At 39.6% G+C, this 21,214-nt stretch overlaps 1 protein-coding gene across 3 annotated transcripts in view; it reads right to left on the bottom strand.

The window, feature by feature from the left end:
• The window catches only part of cntnap2a (contactin associated protein 2a), a 498,604-nt gene that overhangs the window by 103,486 nt on the left and 373,904 nt on the right, over window positions 1-21,214 (bottom strand). For all 3 annotated transcript variants that reach the window (XM_047349232.1, XM_047349233.1, XM_047349234.1), the window contains exon 16: window positions 3,977-4,133. In XM_047349232.1, the coding sequence (XP_047205188.1) occupies window positions 3,977-4,133 (157 nt within the window). The remainder of the gene's footprint in view (window positions 1-3,976; window positions 4,134-21,214) is intronic.

Here is a 21,214-nt window from a genome sequence, read left to right as displayed (position 1 = left end):
TTCATCACCTTTTTTTTAATAATTCAAAAACTTAGGACAACATTTATTTTAAAAGAATAATCTGGAATCTTTCTTGCTAAATTTGAGGTTGTAGGATTGCTCTCTTTAATAAGTGCAGTAGGTTTTTAATAAGAGATATGACTTTCAGGCTGACCAGACAGGCACATTGACTCGGTTGCTGTGAAGAGAGGTTATTTTCTAAACCACAGAAAGCCTAGAACCTTACTTTCTCTGCTAATTAAAGATCTAGGACTACAGCAATTAAGCCGCCCACTTAACCACCAGCACAAAAACTGTTTTTGAAGTGTAGAGGAGGAATAAGAAGTCATTAAAAATTGCTCAGTATAACATCGGAGAAAAAATATTTTAGTATAATTCAATAATAAAGATGGGATATGGAGAATAAATTTAAGTTAATTTAAGCACATTAGTCATTTATTTTAAACTTATTGAGTTACGTACATTTAGCTTTTATGTATAAATCATACCTGGTAAACAGACACTGGCTTCTTTATAAGAGGAACTTGATGCACATGCTGATCAATATTTAGAGCATTTTATTCAGTTGATAAAACTGTATTTTTCCTTTGTTTAAAAAAAATTGTCATATACAAGAGAATGAATAAAATTTGCAAAAAAAAAAGAAATGCTGGAACCCGAGCAAGATGAGTTATTTTTCCAAAAGAGTTGCATTCATTTTTCCCCCCTTTGCCTTTACTCTTCCCTCTTTGCAAAACAGCCTTTCCAGGTGAGGAGTAAAATTTATAGGCAACATTATCAGGACACACTCTGGAAGATGTACAAAAGGAAAAAAAAATCCATCATTGCTATTGTAAAAGCAGTTGTGGGCACAATGTACTGTAGGCTATAGTTTTCACTAGCGTTCATTTTGTTAAGAACACACAAATACAGAAAAAACTGAATTTTTAAGGTGTCCTTCTTTAAACACGTTTTTAAAAATCCTCTCCACTTTATTACCAAAAACACTACTTGTATATCCATTAAGTGTAAATGCAGCAGAAAATGTTCATTTTGAAAAACACCTTTATTCACATGGACATGGTCCTATTCAGCATTTCTTCTTTTTTAACTGTAATAGACTGGAAACGATGATTGAAAATATCGCCTGTTCCAATGAGTCTGAATTTCAGCTTTGAGGTTCAGGTGGTAAGGTGGTGGGGTAATGGTGTGGGGGATACTTCTTGAGCCCCTGAGTACCACCTGAGCATTGTTTAAATGCAACCACCAACCTGAGTCTTGTTACCGACCACGCCCACCCCCTTCATGAACCCAATGTAGCCATCTTCTTATGGCACTTCTGAAAGGAAACTAGGATCCAACCCACCACTAATAATGTGTGCCTCATAAAATAGCCAGCATGTTTGATTTGGCAGGTCAGCAATTATTGATCAGGCAAAAAATATGCTGACCATAAGTGTCTTATTTAGTAGCACTGAAACAGACAGGAAATTAAGACATTCTTATCTCTTGTTCCTAAAGGCTTCCTAAAATTCTATTTAACTTACTAAGAAACAACCAAATCCAGGACACTCTGGCTTGTTCTCACGTATTTGACCTGTGGCCCTCTGGTAGGTGCATCAAATCCATTTAAACAACAACAACAAAGACAGACTAAAGAGTTATTTTTCCCAAAGCTATAATAGGACTGCTCCAAATTTCAGTGATCAAATAAATGCCAAAGCATGCCTCCTACATAGGACATTCTTAGACCTTAAAGAATGTAACACTTCTTTCACCACTTATAGGATGAATCCAAAGCAAAGCAACAATTGTACTAAGCGTCACACTCTAAATTGTGCAATCTATCTCCGGTATCTCACTTACTACCTATATTTATTCTGCATTGATATTTCTATTAGCTATGCCACACTTTTGATGCTATACTTTAATGTGTTAGGTATGCTAATATGAATGTATGTCCTGACACATTTCCAGCTTGTTCATTTCAAAAGATCCAGTAGAGCTTATAAAAGGAAAATCAAAAGAGCCTATAAAAACCATCAAGGTTCAAACTGTGTATGTCTGATACATTTATAATGAGTTGAGATTAACTGTTTGCTCAGACACAGATGCACAAACTGTGCTGCTCAGTTGCACAAAGAGAAATGATAAAAATCATGGGTTCTGTTCTGCTTCACAGTTGCATAGATTTCGTTTGGCTGGATTGGTTTATCTGATCCATCAACTGATTCAGTGACTTGCCCTAATTTTTCTAGCATTGCTTTTGCATTAAGAATCAATCATTCACATTATTTTGTGTTCATTTAATGGTGATTAATGGGTTTGTTGTTTAGCTGTGCTGCTCATGTCTTTCTTTGGGTTTCTTGGTTGTAAATTTAATCTAACATATTCTGCGCATGCAAGTATGTTCCTACTGTGACAAAATGAAAATAGGACACGATCATTGCATTTGCACATTCTTTGAGCTTTCATATTTCCATCTTTTTACAGGGTTGAGGAGAAAATGTCTGTGTAGCTGACACAGAGTGTAAGATAGCATAAGTCAGTCATAACTCAGTTTTATGTTTCTTTAATATCTTAAACTGTCAGCTGTAAAAGTAACTCAGAAATCTGTAAAAAAATACAGCTACAATTAAAAATGCTTCTATAAATTGTTTCCATGACCTAAATGTCCTTACATTGCAGTTGCAAGATTTTAAATATAAAAAAAAGACTAGTGTACCCCTACTCTTGTCCAATAACCATTAAGTATGCGTTTAAATATGCTTGTTTTATAAAGCAAGATTGTGCATGGACTTGTGCCACGTCCTGTAGGTGAGATCTTCAAAAAAAGGAGCGAAAAAGGGGGGGGGGGGGGGTTCTTGCATGAATACCGTCCCTCCTTATATGGCCCCACACTGATGGACCAAAAATCAGTTTATCTGGTAGTAATTTATATAGACAGATGTAATGTATAGATTTTAAAACATCTGTAAGACAGTCCAAGTTTGGCGATTTAATAGTTTTTGTTTTTCGGGATTGTCTCAAATTATGGTGGTTTTAATGCTAAGAAAATATTGAAATCACTTTTAAGAAATAAAAGTGTAAATCATAAACAATGGTTTAAAGAATCTTTACTCAATGTAGAATAACCTAGTTGAGGTCTGACCAGCCAAAATAAGTTCAATTTTGAATGACAGATATATATTCTGACCCTAGTCTTACAGTTGAGCACCTAATCAGACACCTATGGGGTTCAGCATTATTTTATTAATGCAAACATGCAAAGCTCCATCAGGTTGCAATCGACAACTTATTTTTGCATCCTGGTGCCCCCACAGGGCCTGGTGCCCTGAGCAAAAAACCACATTGCCCATATCAAAAGTGCTAGATGTACAACCTTTGGACAGGCTGTGCTGTCGGTGAAAGATTGTAAATTTTGGAACAGTTTACTATGCAGTTTAAGAGAGTGGGAGATTTAATGCTCATCTTATAACATCTGTGTGTTTCAAAAATCATTGTTTTTGTCCTGTTAATGTAGTGTTGTTGGGACAATGCTGTTAATTTAAATTTTTGTCCTTTGTTAGAATCTGATTTTGTTAAATGTTTCTCTTTGTGTTATACCATCAACCTGACTATGGGTAAAAATCTGCTTGTTGGCTACATCAGACACATTTAAACTTTCTAATAACCTCCATTAATGCCTACTGTCCCTTTTTAAATAAATTAATGAATTACCTTTTCCTTTGAACTTATGTATAGTAAATAAAAGTCCAATGATAGATTAAAGTTCCTAATAATAGCATGCCTTCTACATTTTCTGAACAGTAATAACTGAGGTAAACTCGTATTCTTGTTTATGTTAAACAAAACATTAAGTTTTTATGCATCCATTTTCGTTATTTAAAATGTTTTTTTTTAAATCACAGCTGATTCTGAACACTATTAAAGCTAGTGCAAAACAGTGTGGAGTCAGTCTGAGCCGTTGCAGAAGACTACATTTATAACCACTTACCATTGTTTGGCATCAGCATCACAGTTGCAGTCATATTTGGGGTCTGTGCAGTTTTTGTCCATGCCACAGGCACACTTTTGGATTCCAGGACCCGATCCACCCCAGTAAAAATGCTTCTCGCTCCCTCGGCCAACCCACCATGTGTACGGGGTCCCGTCTGGGAACGAAACACACAAAATGCAAAGGGCAACCTGTCAGTCCTTTGCATCATCACTGTACCTGCCATATTGCTCATTTTGTACCTTACAGACAAGTAAAACAGCACACAACAACGCAGACAGGTGTGTAAGACATAAAATTGTTGAACCCTTTAAATTCAATATGGTGACATCTGAATAACTGCCAAACTGTTAGTTTTCTTGTATATGAATATAGTGACTACGGATAGCTGCCTGCTGACTGTAATTCATTTGCTCAACACATTTAGACATTCCTGAGACTGACAGGCACACCTAGTCACAGATTACTCCTGGGATTTTACAATACAAACACAGGTTCAGTGATGCATTTTTATTTATTTCTGCACTAGGTGTGTGTATAAAATTGTCAGAGTTGATATAAGTTATTTTGAGTGCACCTGTTTATGTTGGTGTGTTGGCTGTGTGTTTGTGTGCACGTTTCCATTGTTAGATAAAAGGTGAAGAACTGCTGACCTTCAATAAGAAATGTAATATTGTTTTCTTTGCCTTGGATAATAAATTCCAGCATGTGACGGTAACTATGCTGAGAGATAAGCGTAAATATATACGTGGCAGGCAATATATCATGGCAAAATAAAATAATAAAAACAATATGAGGTTTAAAACAATATTACGTTTCTAACTTTATTTCCGTGAAATAAACTGTATGGTCGATATCAGTTTGTAAAATGCCACCAAAGCCAATGAAATCTCTTGAGCCATCCTTTTATAGAAACCGATTGAAGCAGACTTTTGATGAAGCAAATTGCATTGAGAGGCTTGATATATCGTATTATTACAGGGTGTGGGGCTTAACTCCAAAAGGAAGCCAAAAACGTGTCTATGTGTCTTCTTACTATAAGTGTGTGCATGCCTGGCCTTGGTGACCCACGGTTTTATTACTCTTGCGAAGAGAATTAGCTTCATCTCTCTTCAGGCCACTGTTCAGACAAGCCATCATCAGTAGGATTAACAGTGCTGCCTCAAGAGACTTCACAGTGCTCTCACTTTATGTGTTCATGTAACTGTGTTCTTGCTGTTGCACGTTCATACAAGTGAGAATAAGTATGTCAAATACAGTTTCAGCCTCACACTTAGACCAGCGACTCCACTGCTCAGCCAACCTGGCAGAGTCCAGAATATCCATAGGAGTCACTCATCTTGTTGAGTCATTGACCCTGAAAGGGATCTGTAGCCACTTTGAACATGTTCACAGTGAAAGACAAGTGAAAGTAAGTATGCTCTTCTGGCTTGAGTAGATCTTTGAAACAGAAACTGATTAAAGTATAAGGAAAACAAGGATAAAACACATAATCTCTGTATTACACACTTTCCAATTTACAACTGTCCCTTTATAAAAAAATATAATAGACAAAATAAAATTGTGCATATTACAATGGATATCTAGATTCAGAGTTTTTATAAACATCTCAGGCGTGTATCAGTGATGATCTTCCTCTCATTTTAAGTCATAAATTTGTTGTTGTTGGGATTAGTAATTATGTCTAATTAAGATACGCTGAACACCCCATGATACAGACTTTCTGATGCGAAACCGTAGTGGGAGATGGTTGTTTACTTAGCCTGGATCTGCTGGAGGTTTCATCCTGTTAAAAGGAGTTGTTTTTTTCCAATGTTGCCACATTCCTACTCAGTATGAGGTATTGCTGCAAAGTCAAATACCTGATGCAGCTGGCAGGGTTTCCTTGAATAGAAAACCTTCTTTCCAATTGACATAATAGACTGAATTTTGCTTTGTATTTTAATTACAATTGAATTGGAATGTATGTAATTCAGTTTGAATGTGTGCTGTTGATTGGATTAATCTGACATATTTCTGTATTTGAAGTGGGTTTGTTTGTCTTGATATTGTGTTCGTTGTTAAAAAGCTAAACTGAAATGAGTGATGTGCCATAGGATGACAGTATGTATTTGGAGGAGGATTTGTTGAACTAATTGACAACCAATGATATAAAGCAATTTTCTATAATATACTCATAGCCAGCAGCAAAGAAATGTGGTTACAGTATGTGACTTGAATAAAAATATTTACCAGGAGAAGACCGCTGTTATATTTCTTTAAGTGTCAATTGACCTGAATGGAAATCAGAGTCAAAATTATTGGAAATACAGTCTTCAGAAAATATACAATTAACACTGGACCAGCTCTATACCCTCTACAGGGTACTCGAGGGTTCATGGGAGTTTGCCCAACCGGTCCACATGTGTTTTGTGGACCTGGAGAAAGCATTCGACTGTGTCCCTCGTGATGCCCTGTGGGGGGTGCTCCAGGAGAATGGAATCGGTGGCTCTTTACTAGGGGCCATCCGGTTTCTGTACAAGCGGAGCAGGAGTTTGATTCGCATTGCCGGCACTAAGTCGGACCTGTCCCTGGTGCATGTTGGACTCCGGTAGGGCTGCCCTTTGTCACCGGTCCTGTTCATAACTTTTATGGACAGGATTTCTAGGTGCAGCCAAGGGCCGGAAGGGGTCTGGTTTGGGGACCAGAGGATTTCGTCTCTTCTTTTTGCAGATGACGTGGTCCTGCTGGCCCCCTGTAGCCAAGACCTACAGCATGCACTGGGGCGGTTCGCAGCCGAGTGTGAAGCGGCTGGGATTAAGATCAGCTCCTCCAAGTCCGAGGCCATGGTTCTCGACCGGAAAAGGGTGGCTTGTCCTCTTCAGGTTGGAGGGGAGTTCCTGCCTCAAGTGGAGGAGTTCAAGTAACTCTGGGTCTTGTTCACGAGTGAGGGAAGAATGGAGCGGGAGATCGACAGACGGATCGGTGCGGCCGCCACAGTAATGGGGGCGCTGTGCCGGTCCGTTGTGGTGAAGAGAAATCTGAGTCGAAAAGCGAAGCTCTCGATTTACTGGTCGGTCTACGTTCCTACCCTCACCTATGGCCACGAACTTTGGGTCATGACCGAAAGAACGAGATCCCGGATACAAGCGGCTGAAATGAGCTTCCTCCGTAGGGTGGCCGGGCACTCCCTTAGAGATAGGGTGAGGAGCTCGGCCATCCGGGAGGGGCTCGGAGTAGAGCCACTGGTTCTCCACATCGAGAGGAGCCAGTTGAGGTGGCAGTTGAGGTGCCTCCTGAACGCCTTCCTCGGGAGGTGTTCCAGGCACGTCCCACCGGGAGGAGGCCCAGGGGACGGCCCAGGACACGCTGGAGGGACTATGTCTCTCGGCTGGCCTGGGAACGCCTTGGGCTCCCCCCGGAGGAGCTGAAAGAGGTGTCTGGGGAGAGGGACATCTGGGCGTCTCTGCTGAGTCTGCTGCCCCCGCGACCCGGTCCCGGATAAAGCGGAAGACGACGAGTACGAGTACTAGTTATAGTTACTAGTTACTTCTCCCAAAAAGTAACTGAGTTAGAAACCAAGTTACTCTGCTGTAAAAGTAACTAGTTAACAGGGAAAGTAACTATTGCGTTACTTTTTTAAAGTTTAAATATGTCTACAAGGTTTCACAAGCCCGTTGCATAAATTGGAATTACATAGACAAGTACTTACACCAAACTTCTAATATTTACTTCACATGTATGTTCTTGCCATTTACCTCAAGGAGAATATAGTAGTGTCTGTGCTTTCACTTTGAAAACGCAATCTTTCCCTCTAGACCCGCCACTGTTGCAACTTACATCTGCTAGCTTGCCTGAGCAGGGCTGCTGTGTGGGTTTTTGGTTTGTGTGTAAACTGAATACTGCCTCTGATTGGCATACCATGAAACATACTCTGCCTTAGCCAGTCATCAACACTTATGTGATTGTGTCGCCCCTCGCTCCTCCCTTCAGCAAAGAAAAAAGGTTAGCTCCTGTGGCTGTGAGCCACAACAGATGACAGGAGCTTCAATGGGGAGCTTTATTTTATAACACGGCCCATTTCATTGTCGGTAACGATAACGGTGTTGTAACGATGGAAAAAGTAATTCGCTTTATTACTCATTACTAAAAAAGTAACAGCATTAGTAACGTCGTTTATTTTAACGCCGAGTGTCCCATCACTGCTAATGATCAAAGACAAAATTAGATGTCAGGCAGTTGTGAGAAAAAGCAGGATAAGATCACAGGCTCATTATGAAGGCTGCAGCCAAAATTATGCTTTAGACCTGGCCTACTAGAACAAATAATACTGGGTGGTGGTGTCTTTGTTGCCAGCCCTTGTGGGACTCTCTGATTCCCACTCTAAAATTCTCTCTTGCTCCTGTCTGGTCCTCTAATGTGTAAAATTGAAGGCCAGGACTGTTTTGTCCCAGAAGGTCAAGGTAATCTACTGCATCGTCCCACACATCAGCTGGAAATTGTCCAAACAAAAGGTCCCTATAAAACCGTGCCAAAAGAACAGTGCTTGGACATTGAGGTGGCAGGATATAGATGATTCTCAGCTGCAGAGGAAGAGGTTGATTAGTGTGGTTCAGGGACAAGTGCCAGGTATGACTGATTGGCACAAGTGTGGAGCATTACTAATCAGTCTCTCTCTCTCATTATAGGTAGTACTGTGGCCAAAAACAAAACATCAGCCACACAAAATGTTGCCGTCATATTGTGGCCACCATCTATGAGCTGTTCTAACTTCCAGGTTCTTGCAAAAAAATATTTAGAAAAATGGCAAGCTTTCTCTTGTCTTTGCAGAGAGCAAATCAAGTGTACTGAGAAACGTTGCTATGGTAAAAGTCATACATGGCCTGAAGTGAACATAACCCTTTTACAGGAGCCTGCTGGGGGAAAAATCTACTCCAGTCCAGCTTTAAACAATTCAGTGTCTTAAGTCTGGCAAAGGTATTTATACCCCTTGAACTTCACTGTATTTTTTGTAAAGTGGAAGGAAAAAAGTGTGGTGTGCTTTAGTTTTCAGACACCACCACCTAACTACTACTTTCGACTTTGTAAAACTTAAATTAGAGCTGAGAGTCATACAGAGACTGAAATGTTCAAAGGAACCAGCTTAACCTCAGACAGATTGAAATGAGAGTGTAAACAGTTTTAGGTCTTGACTTGGATCAGTTTATTCTAACACATGAATATGTTTTGGTCTAAACCATCCTTTTATAGCTCCCTGTCTGCTGTGTTCCTTGATCTACTTGATGCTGTTTGTTTACTAATGTTCTCTAACAAACCTCCAAGCCTTCACATAACAGCTGCTTTCATGAGATTAATTTACACAAAGGTGGGGTCTATTTATTATTTACATGAACTCTGAAGGCAGTTGGTTGCACTGGATTTTATCAAGAGGCATCAGAGTAAAGGGGGTTGACTACAAATGCAAGCCCCACTTTTCAGATGTTTATTTGTAAAGCAAATGTATTGGTCTATCATATTAAATTCCAATAAAATTGATTTAGGTTTTTGGTTGTAAAGTAGACAAAATGTAAAAACATTTAAGCGGCATTACTTTTTTGTAATGTATGAGGGCTGCAGTGCTTGAGTAAAAACATTTAGGATGACAAAATTAATACCTTTGTTTAATTTTTCAAAGAAAGAGCAAACAACGAGCTTATAAAATAAAAATGCAAACAAAAAGCTCAAAGTCTGAGATATCATGCTAATTCTGGCAACCTTATCAAATCTTTTACAACTCCTGTATAAAAAACAGTAAAAAGAAAAGAAAACAGCGTAAAAAGGACACACTTGACCATTTTCATAGCTTGGGTTTTTGTGATAGAAGAGAAGATGAGAGGACACAGGAGGAGAGAAACAGTGGGGCATCAGGTGGAATGGGAGCAACACCTTGTTCTGCCAACACAAACAACTCATGAGTGGAGAAAGAGACAGAAAAAGAGTGGAAGGAGAGATGAGAGCCCAGCAGCACTGATGGGTGAAGATGTGAGGGAGGAGAGATGGAATCAGATTGGCACAGAGTTCAGATGAGGTTCCGCAGACAGAGGGTGCTGCCAACATGACTCTCAGTGGCTTGTTTTTGTGTGTAGGTGCGTCTGTGTCTCTATGAGAAGAAAAGTGAGTCTATGTTAAGAAGGGACAAAATTTGCAAGGTAAAAACTGTAAGCTAGAGTGTGATTAGCATATAAAGTGGTAGAATATATGTGCATTTGTGTGAGTCTATCAAATGCAATGCAATATAACAATAGACTAATTACTATGTATATACCGTGAATTAGGATATTAAGAAACAGCTTCATAAAAGCTTAGCATGTATGCTGTTCTTTATAACTTTAACTCTATGCATCTATCCTAATTTCTTTTTTGTCTGCTTCATCACTAAATTGCCCCACAACCATGGATAATGTTTCTAGGGGAGGAGAAAGCAGCCATGACAGATTGATAAGGCCTGGGGTTGTGTTCCTCCTCTGTCCTCGGGGACAGCCACACAGCGGTACTTGTTGTGATCTATTTGTTACTTGAGCAATATACAAAACATGCACAGATTCCCACCCACAGACACACTCTGCTATTTATCTCCTCCCTTATCCGGGAGGTTAATGTCTGCATCTTCATCGTGTCTTCTCTGCTTTGTTGAGACTCCCACAACTAAAGACAGATCGGGCTGCAGGGAGAAGACACAGAGGGGAACAGATGCAGTACGACAGAGATAGGGGGTTAAGGCATAAGAATGATGGCAGTAAGAAAAACAGACACAGTAATGCAAGAAAATGAAAGACTTTGCTGTATGAATGATAAGGGGCCTTATAGTTTCATCCTGTCATAAACATCCATCGTTAGTGAGCAATCAGATGCAATGCGGTAGGCAGAAAACTCATATTTGAGTTTTTCCTGATAACAAACTGAAATATTAGCTTGTCACAGTCAATTTCCTTCCTTTTCCCTGACATTGCCTGTACTCTATCCAACTGATGACTGAGGGGATTTAAATTTCTTGTATCAAGCACTTGAGAGTCACACAGTTTTTAGAACAACCTGAGTTGTTTGTTTTGTGGCCATCTAAAAATCATGTTAAACTGGTGCCCTAAAAGTCAGATGTTAATGCTGTAAACACTGAATGACAAATATTTGTAGCAACACATATGGAGTGCTTATCTCCATAATACCTTTATTATCTACTACAGATGCTTTTATCCAACAGAAAAACACCAAAATTAGACTTAGCGCATGTCAAACAATCACTGCTATTAATCACTGCCTATGAATTTAAGTCAGGAGATCTAAGACTGCTAAAGACTCCCCCCTGCTCAGTCAAGGCTAAGGCAACGTTAATACCACAAACTGCATTCAAAACTTTATCCATCCATCCATTTTCTTTTCCCGCTTCTACCATTCAGGGTCTTGCAGGAGCTGGTGCCTATCTCCAGTGGCCTATGGGCTAGAGGCGGGGTACACCCTGGACACAGAGACACACAGGACAAACAACCATGCACACACCCATTTATATCTAGGGCCTATTTAGAGACCAATTAACATAACAGTCATGTTTTCTGAATGTGGGAGGAAGCCGGAGTTCTTGGAGGGAACCCACGTATGCAGGAGGAGAACATACAAACTCCATGCAGAAAGACCCCCAGTGAGGAGTTGTACCCAGGACTGTTGGAGTTCTGGGAGTTTTCTGTTCACCTGCTTTATCTGCTACTAACCCCATCCAACCTCTAGATGGCTCCAGATGCACGGTAGGAGCTGAGTCCACTGGTGTTCTCCATCAGCCTCATCAGGAGGGGAGCTTAAGAACCCAACGACGCCAACACTCCGGTGCCTGAGTGTTAACCTGCAGTGGTAACTCTAGCTGGCCAAGACAAGTCTCTTGTGATTTTTTTCTGAGTACTTACCTTCTCGCGTCCTCCTTCCCAGGTTACCTCCAGTCCCGAGCTTCTGCATCCAGTCTGCTTATGCAGAAAACCCAGATCCTCTCTTTGCATGAGAACTTAACGGATTATCTTCTCAGTTGGCTGCATTCCGGTTTCAAGGCTCCTCAGGCGTCCTGTGAACGAACCTGGCTCACCTTCCACCGTGCTCCCCTCCAAGATCATCCACCTGGTGCCACCTCTACCTCAAGTGCAAGTAAGACAGGATTACGTGGACCATTCACTTACCTGACACGCTCCCGGAGTTTCCTATCCATCTTTCTTCTCCTCCCCCCTGGCGGATCTCCAAATCACCGTCAGTAAGCGAAATATATCAAGATCAACAACCCAGAATATTTTCTGCCACTTACCTTTGATCCCTTCTCCATACAGCGGCAAGTTCCGGTTCACCAGCATTCAAATATATTTCATAATAAACTTGTTAAACCTTTCCTGTTTTGTGAGTGTATTTCTTCACGGGGTCAAAGCAGCTAGAAAAACGATGACAAGGATCTTCTTGGCAACAGTACTGACCACTGCGCAATGTGCAGCCCACTCTGAGTTCATATTTCTCTTAAATATCTGTTTGGCATCTTATCCAAGTAGACTTTTATTCTTGTCCCAGTTTACTCAGCTTTACTTATCCATGAATACTGATGAGCCCATCAGTTAGATAGACTACAAGCATGTCTTGAAGACATAAAAACGTGGATGACTATAAATTTTCTGCTTCTAAATTCAGACAAGACAGAAGTTGTTGTCTTTGGACCGGAATCTTTGAAAAAGAAACTGCTTAGTTAATCACTTTACCTGGATGGCATTAAATTGACCTCCGATTATAAAGTAAAAAACCTTGGTGTTATTTTTGACCAGGATATGTCATTTAAATTCCATATTAAACAGGTTTCTAGGATTACCTTCTTTCATCTCGAGAACATTGCCAAAATTAGAAATATCCTGTCCAGGAGTGATGCTGAAAAACTAGTCCATGAATTTGTTACTTCAAGGCTGGACTATTGTAAGTCTTTACTATCAGGATGTCCACAAAATGCAGTTAAAAGCCTTCAGCTGATTCAAAATGCTGCAGCAAGAGTTCTGATGAAAATTAAAAAGAGAGTTCATATTTCCCCTACTTTAGCTTCCCTTCATTGGCTCCCTGTTAAATCCAGAATAGAATTAAAAATTCTCCTCCTCACATATAAAGCCCTTAATGATCTAGCTCCATCATACATCAGAGATCTGATTGTTCCATATGTTCCTAACAGATCACTTTGTTCTCAGACTGCAGGTTTACTGGTGGTTCCTAGAGTCTCTAGAAGTAGAATGGGAGGCAGATACTTTAGTTATCAGGCTCCTCTCCTGTGGAACCAGCTCCCAGTTTTAGTCCATGAGGCAGACACCCTGTCTACTTTTAAGGCTAGGCTTAAAACTTTCCTTTTTGATAAAGTTTATAGTTAGAGTGGCTTAGGTTATCCTGAGCTATCTCTGTAGTTATGCTGCTCTAGGCTTAGGCTGCTGGAGGACATAATGACCAATTTCATCCTCTTCGCTACATTTTCATGCTACTCTCCAATTTTGCATGATTTGCTGTTATTTCAGCTTTTAACTTTGTTCAGCTTTTAATTCTCTTTTCTCTCCCTAGAAGCTACACCTGGCCTGATTCTGTGTTTACCTGTGACACCTTTCTGGAGGGGGGCATCGTCCAAGCTTCTGCTGGCAACAACTTAATGCTCACCCTCTACCGATGATCCACTTGGCCCTGTCTTTCAGTGTTCAACCCTTTCTCTCTCCTAGACATGGCGATTGACTGAGCTTCACTGTGACTAACTCTATGCGCTCTCTTTCAGACCTGAAAACTGGCTCAGAGTTTATCTGTTCTTTCTTTCTATGTGAAACGACTAAAGGAGCTACATCCATTAACATTTACTTTTCCTTCCCATAGAAAGTACTCCTGGATCAGTGCTTCTTTGTTCTCTTTGTGTCTCTGCTCTGTTCTCTCAAACCCACAGTCGGTCGTGGCAGATGGCCGGTCACACTGAGCCTGGTTCTGCTGGAGGTTTCTTCTTGTTAAAAGGGAGTTTTTCCTCTCCACTGTCGCTACATGCATGCTCAGTATGAGAGATTGCTGCAAAGTCAATGCCAGTGACTGTCCACTGTCTCTACATGCTCATCCAGGAGGAGGGAATGCTGCAAGTCACTGACTGGATGCATTCTGCTGGGTTTCCTTAGATAGAAAAACTTTTTATCCAATTTGAATAAATAACTGAATCTGACTGCACTGTTCAGTGGTTAGGGTTAATTGGAATGTATGTACCTGACTTTTGTGAAGTGCCTTGAGACAACATGTGTTGTGAATTGGCACTATATTAAATAAACTGAATTGAAATTGAATTACTTAAAAGTGTCTCCATGACAGCAAAAAAGTCATGCAGTGCCTTGCAAAGTTATTCATTCTCCTTGAACACATTATGTAATGTTTTAACACAAACTTCAATGTGTTTTATTTGGATTTCATATTATAGACTAACACAAAGTAGTGCATAATTATGGGAAGAAACTTGTGCCATCAGAAACTGAATTTGAATTGCTCTGACTGAATTTGTATTTGTGTAATTTGAAATAAAATTGGTTTGAAAATTAATTTTACTAAACTGAAACTGAATTTTATGGTTTGAAACTGAATTCATTTGCTTTTAAAATGTATTTTGTTGTATTAGAAATTCTGTTTGACTACTTTCACTTTCAGGTCTTTAATTCAATTTCAGTTCCAAAAGTTTGTTTTTTGTGTCACACATCCGGGTCCTTGAGGATACACACAGGTTAATCAAACACAGATTCATCGATTTACGTTTCACATCAGGTTAAACTTCCTTTACGGCATGTTGATTGGAGCAGTGCAGCATACATGAGCTTGGCGGATGTCAATCACCAAGTCAGATGAGCATCTATAAGAAGTCATGTAAACAAATGATGGTTAAACAGCAACACTTATGCTACCAATAGCTATTAACTAAACATGCCAGATTAGCATAGTGTGCCGCCAGTGTTATGTCGGTCTGCGTTACTCTTGCCCTTACCTCACCGTAACGTCTGTTGCCTAGCAATCGTGTGAGCGTGAAGCGCAGAGCTGTGAAGCCGAACAAATGGAGCCTGAAGGTTAATAACGCTGTCTCTACTGTAAATGACTTCATGGTTTTTATTTAGCCTTTTACATATTGCTGATGGCTTACAATGCTGTTTTGTTTTAAAATATTATTGTTGTATAATCTTGTTTATTATTCAGCCATTTAAAATGTTGAAAATATTTTTTGTGTTCATAGATATAAAAATCTAACACTAGATAAAATACATTGATGACAAATATCATTTGTTTAATTAATTTGTAAAGCTTTCAACAACTTTAAACACTAACATATTAACTTTAGGAACAAAGTTTAAATTAGTTTATTTGCAGAGTATAATAATAATAATAATAATAATAATAATAATAATAATTATTATTATTATAAATAAACCAAACATTAATATTAGATTTAATCTGACTGAATTATATCTGTTTAACTTCCAGCCATTGGGGAGACCCAGCGGGATTTTGAAAACAGGAGTCAGCTGTTCTCTCGGGGCTTAGCGCACCTCATCCACCCGGTCAGCTGACAGCTAGCTGATCAGATATTTTAGGTTTACACAACTACATTCTCGTCTAAAAACATTGTAAAAGTTCAGTTGTTTCACAGAATGTGCAATATATCCAATTTTATTCACAGCTTTTCTGTCCTAAGGCCTTTGTCACTTCCGTTTTAACAATCTACTTTGACCCGTAATGAATCATGTGATAGGGTGGGACACGGAGGATACACCAGATCCATCCTTCAAATCTGGGGATAAGAAGGATGCATTTGTTGGAACCTTGGAGATTGGACAGCATTCGTCTTCTCATCCACGACGTTATTGGCCTACAAATGCGTCCTCCGAAGGATGCAGTCCTGAATCTGGATGCAGCAATAGTGAATGACATCCGTGAATCAGTAAATCTGTGTTTGATTAATCTGTGTCTTCAAGAACCCGGATGTGTGACTCAAAAAACTGAATTTTGGAACTGAAATTGAATTTCAGACCTGAAAGCGAAAGTAGTCAAACTAAATTTCAATTTTCAAGGCAAACAAATTCAGTTTTAAACCATTATATTCAGTTTCAGTTTAGTGAAATTCATTTTTAAACCAATGCATTTAATTTCAAATTACACAAATACAGATTCAGTCTGAGCAGTTTAAATGCAGTTTCTGATGGCACAAGTTTCTTCCCATGCATAATTGTGAATGGAAAGGGTAAAGATTAGGTTTTAAATCATATAAATAAAAATCTCAAAATGGTGATGTGCATTTGTATTCAGACCCATTTACTGTGATACCTCTAAAATATATCCAGTGCATTTTCTTAGAAGGCCTCATTACCTAATTAATAAATAGAGTCCAAGTGTTAGTAATTTAAGCTCACTATAAGTGCTGTAAAGGGGGTCAGAGATTTCTGACAAAATATCATTAAACAAACATAATAATCAAGAACAAGTAACACACCATACAGGTCAGGTATGATGTTATAAAGCAATATTTCAGTCACTCAAAATCTCATGAAAGACTGGTCACTTCATCAAACAATGGAAACCATATGACCTACCTGCAAAACTACTAAGACATGACCATCTTCTTAAACTGGCTAGTTGGACAAGGAGAGCATTTTTCAGACAAGGAGTCGAGAGGCAACTCTGGAGAAGCTGCAGAGATCCACAGCTTAAATAGAAGAATCTTCTAAAAGGACAACTGTTAGTTGTTCAGTCCACAAACCTGGTCTTTGTGAAAGAGTAGCAAGAATAAACCTTTTGTTGAAAGAAAGTCATAAATGGTCTGTATTCACAAGACAGGAAGGGGACACAACAAACATGTGGAAGAAGACAATTAGGTCGGATGAGATCAAAGTTGAACTTTTTGGCCTACATTCAAGAACCTATGTGTGGTGGAAAACCAACACTGCACAGTACCCTGAACACACAGTCCAAAGTGTTGGGTTCTTCTTCTGGTGCAGCCTCCAGGCCTTCCTTTGTAGCTTCTGTGACAATCCCTGCTATCTCTTTCTGGATTCCAGTCTCTCTGGAGTCTCCTACATTCCTTCAGTCCACTCTCCCAAAATTCCTCATTGTATCCAGGTGTCCCATGGCAGTCCTCCAAAGTTTCCTGAACTGCCTCAAAGACCTCCCACCTGAAAACCATTTATTTTCTCTTGAAAAACTGAATCCTCCTGTTTAAATACTCTCAAGCTCTTTAAACAAAATCCAATCTCCAATGGAATATTCTATATAACAGGTAAAACTAAACATTACAATCATGAACTTACTGATGCTACTTCATACCAGCAACAAACACACAACGTTTAGTGTAGTAGTTAAATCACACAATAACATATACAAAAGTATAATAGTATAAGGTAAACTAAATATTGAAAATTGAATTACAACAGTTTTTCTTCACCTGGTCCCTTCCTATGACATCAGCATTATACAGGAAGCGAGGCAGCACTTCCTCCTTTTCCTTGAACACGGGAAGTAAGGTAAGTTCATAAACCAATAAAATGCCCAGATTAACTGTTATAAATACATCACATGTAGAGTTAACGAAATTTGTAACAGTTAATTTAAACCAAGATCTTATATTAAATAGTCGGTAAATAAACATGCAAAACAAAGAAACCTGGGATAATAAATGACAATATAAACATGAGGTATGGCTAATAGTGATGTGCTGATTGATACTGAAATATTGATACCTCTGATACTAGATCTTTATCAAATTATAAATCCTTTTGATACTTCATTCATTTAAGGTAATGAATGTCATTACATGAGTACAGGGGAAAGAAACTGAACTATTGAGATCTTGTCTAAATTCTCTGATTGGTGGAAACTACCTTTCTTTCCACCAGGGTAAGTGTGTAACGTGAAGCAGCGTACCACTGCTGCTCAGTCAGTCACTCATTCAGACAATGGCAACGGAGTCATGTGTTGAGCTATTTCAGCTTGTCAAAGCCACGGTTTGTGGAAAACCAATGAGGAGTTGTACCAACACAACAAACCTTGTCAACAAACCTTGTCTGGTTAAACCACAAAACAGAATAGAAGAGAATTATGATGAGGCAGACAGAAGAGCTCAATGTCAGGTGCTGCTGCTTAGGGCAAGACAGACTTCTCTGGTGCAGTCCTTCGGTACTGCAGACAGGCACTATCCAGGTACAGAGAGATGAAATGTGGAATAGTGCAAGTGGTGCTAAACATTGTTAAATTGTGCATCTCTGGGATCGTCTCATAGGCAAAAAAGTATTGATTCAATTAAGGTTTCCTAAATAATTGATTGTTTAAAGTGGATTACATAAACTAGGTGTCATTAAATTACACAGAACAATTACAAAAAGACAGCTATTTTACCTTTAATGGTAAATGGCCTTCACCTGTATAACGCTTTATCAAATCTGAGGACCCCAATACACTTTACACTACAAATACACACATTCACACACTGAGAGAGGTAAGCTACATTGTAGCCACAACTGCACTGGGGAAGTGAGGCTGTTAAACAATCAGCACCACCTTGGCCTCTGACCACCATCAGCAGGCAAGGTGGGTGAAGTGACATGCCCAAAGACACAACAACAGAGTTGGGGTTCGAACTGCCAACCCACTGGTTACAAGATGAACTCCTAACCCATTGCCACGGTCGTCCAGTTGCTTTAAAAAATATACATATAAAATGAATGTATTGTTATTTACAATCAGTCTAAGTTGCTTCAACTGTTAAATCAGTATTTTGAAATGTAGGTTTAGTCAACCTTGTGCAATAAATGCAGCATTTAATGATTTAATTCAATATTTAATTTGAGTCACCCAGTATTATAAAACTGCAACAGTTTTCTTAGATTTATTAGGTGAATTTGCACAAAGTATCGGTACCGGATCGGTGTCACCGATACCAGCCTGAATTTTACTCAGTGTTGGGTTGGAAAGCAAATTCTCGGTATTGCATATCACTAATGACTAAATCAAGCAAACAAGAATGTTAATTGAAAATAATAATAGAGCCAATTATCAAACACTTTGTCATGGGTTGGCGTCTGGCCCACCGACCTAAACTTTGTCCTTTTTTTTGTAGCCTTGTTCTGAACATTTGTACCCTTTTGGGCCTTTCATACATCGCAATGTTTAGTCCTTTCTGTAATTTCTGTTGGTTATCTCTTTGCATTCCCTTGGTGGTCAGTTGTGTTTCACCATGTTCTCTCTGTAGTATTCTGTCATCATCCTCCTTCAGCTGCCACAGTTTATGTGCCATCCCAGCTGCCATGCATCTGTATAATCACTCCACTAATCAACCTCCTCAGTATTTCTACTTCCATGGCCATCATTCATTGTCTGATTTTTCTATTATGATCACAAGTTGGCTGTTGTTTTGCCCCAAGTTGCCTTAAGGTTTAATATTAAATCCGTCATGCCTCCTGCCAGCATTGGGTCCTCCACCTCAACATGTTAGGACGATACTTTTCCAAGGGACTATAAGTTAAAGTGCTGCCGACAGGATGATTCTCAGCAGTTATTTTGCTTTGAGCACAGATCTTCATAGTGTGCGAATGTGAATCAATGATCTTCTGTGCTCTCCCATCTAATGAGCACAGTTCACTGTATTATTAAAGAAGGCAAATGTATACCTTATGGATTTTGGCCTTCTTTGATTGCAGACAACAACCAAGATTATAAAAAGAGCCTAGCCTAATCACACATAGACACCCCTTCATGGACAAGATACTACACACATACATTTTCAGTCTTGGCATGGTTTCACCATAAGCCATGGATCAATTTGTCCATGTCTGAATGACACCAGTTTTTGGTCTTTGATGCCCTCCTTTGTCTAGGTTTTTATGAGTTTTGAAGCTATCCTCGTGTCTCCACTCTCCACGGGCTGGTGCCTGTTAGTCTCCTATCCTCTTAATATCTCTGGTTTTATGGAGAGGCTTCAGGGAGGCACATTAGCTATGCCTTAGGATGTCTCCCGAGAGCTGCAGATAATACAGTAAGTGTTTGCGTGGGTGAGAAACAGAAAGCATTTGTACACTTCTTTCTTTCTTATTTCTTGATCTTAAGAACTCCACGTGTCTTTGTTTATTCTCCACTCTTCATCTTTTAACACAGCTTGGTGACTTGGCCTGGATCCCCTGTCACTTTCTTTTGTCTCAATACTTCTCTTCCCCCCATCCACCTATCCATCAAATTAGTTTGAGAACAACTGCACATTCCAGGCCCTGCCATAACCTTCCTCATCTCTATGCCTACAACATGTTTAGGTCTATCTCTCTCTCTCCTTTTATTTTGTGTTCCTGACTTTCTCCTTGCTCTCATATATATGTATCTCTCAGTCTCAGGGGCCTCCTCTTTATCTCTCTACCTAATATGTCTATCTACCTTCCTTTTGCATGGCTGGATCTCTTGCTTTACCAGGCTGCTCTTTTCCTCCCTCTCTCATATCTGCCTTGCACACATTTTTTCTTGCATTCTTCTATCGTTTTGGTCTCAGTGGCCTTTCCCTCTCTCTTTGCTCCATATCAGACCATCTATCTCATGTCTCCATGACTCTTTCCTGGCATCTTATCTCTTTATGTTCTCATTAGTCTACACTATAATCTGCCCTTTCATGTATGTTAAATGTAAACTCCTTTGCTCTGATCCCTATCTGAAGCTGTATTTAAAATGTGCTGTCTTTCCTAGCCATCTATTTTGGTTTGATCTGTAAGGGAATGCTATGCAAACCAATATGTTAAATGACTGCGATCGCTGAGTGGTTTAGTGAGTGTGGGTAAAATGGTTGCTTGAATATGAAAAATGGATAATGAGAGAGTAACTTTTTTAAATGTAGAAGTTTTACTTTGTTAGTATTTGGTAGAATTGCCTTTTATTGAGGTTTTGGACCATTCCAACTGACAGAACCGGTGTCAGCCCCTTTTTCCATGGGCTCTACTTTGGCCCTCTCCATTTCACTGAGCTCGTTTTGCGACTGTTTCCATTACTGACGGTTCTGGCCCGGTACTGGCTTTCTTGGTCCCTGCTCATCCGCAGGTCCCATCGGGGCTGAGCATGTGACATGAACAGACTGCTGTTCACTGATTGGCCATAAGTGTGGTCAGACGTATGTCAGCAGCATGATAAAGAGTGAGGCAGTGGAGAGCATGACAAGCCACAAATGCTACCTCACAACGCAGGAAAAGATAAAAAATCTCAAGA

Source organism: Girardinichthys multiradiatus, chromosome 21, assembly GCF_021462225.1.
Source record: "Girardinichthys multiradiatus isolate DD_20200921_A chromosome 21, DD_fGirMul_XY1, whole genome shotgun sequence".
NCBI classification, from domain to species: Eukaryota; Metazoa; Chordata; class Actinopteri; order Cyprinodontiformes; family Goodeidae; genus Girardinichthys; species Girardinichthys multiradiatus.
Note: the sequence above shows the minus strand (reverse complement) of the source record. Positions and strands in the feature narration are given on the sequence as shown.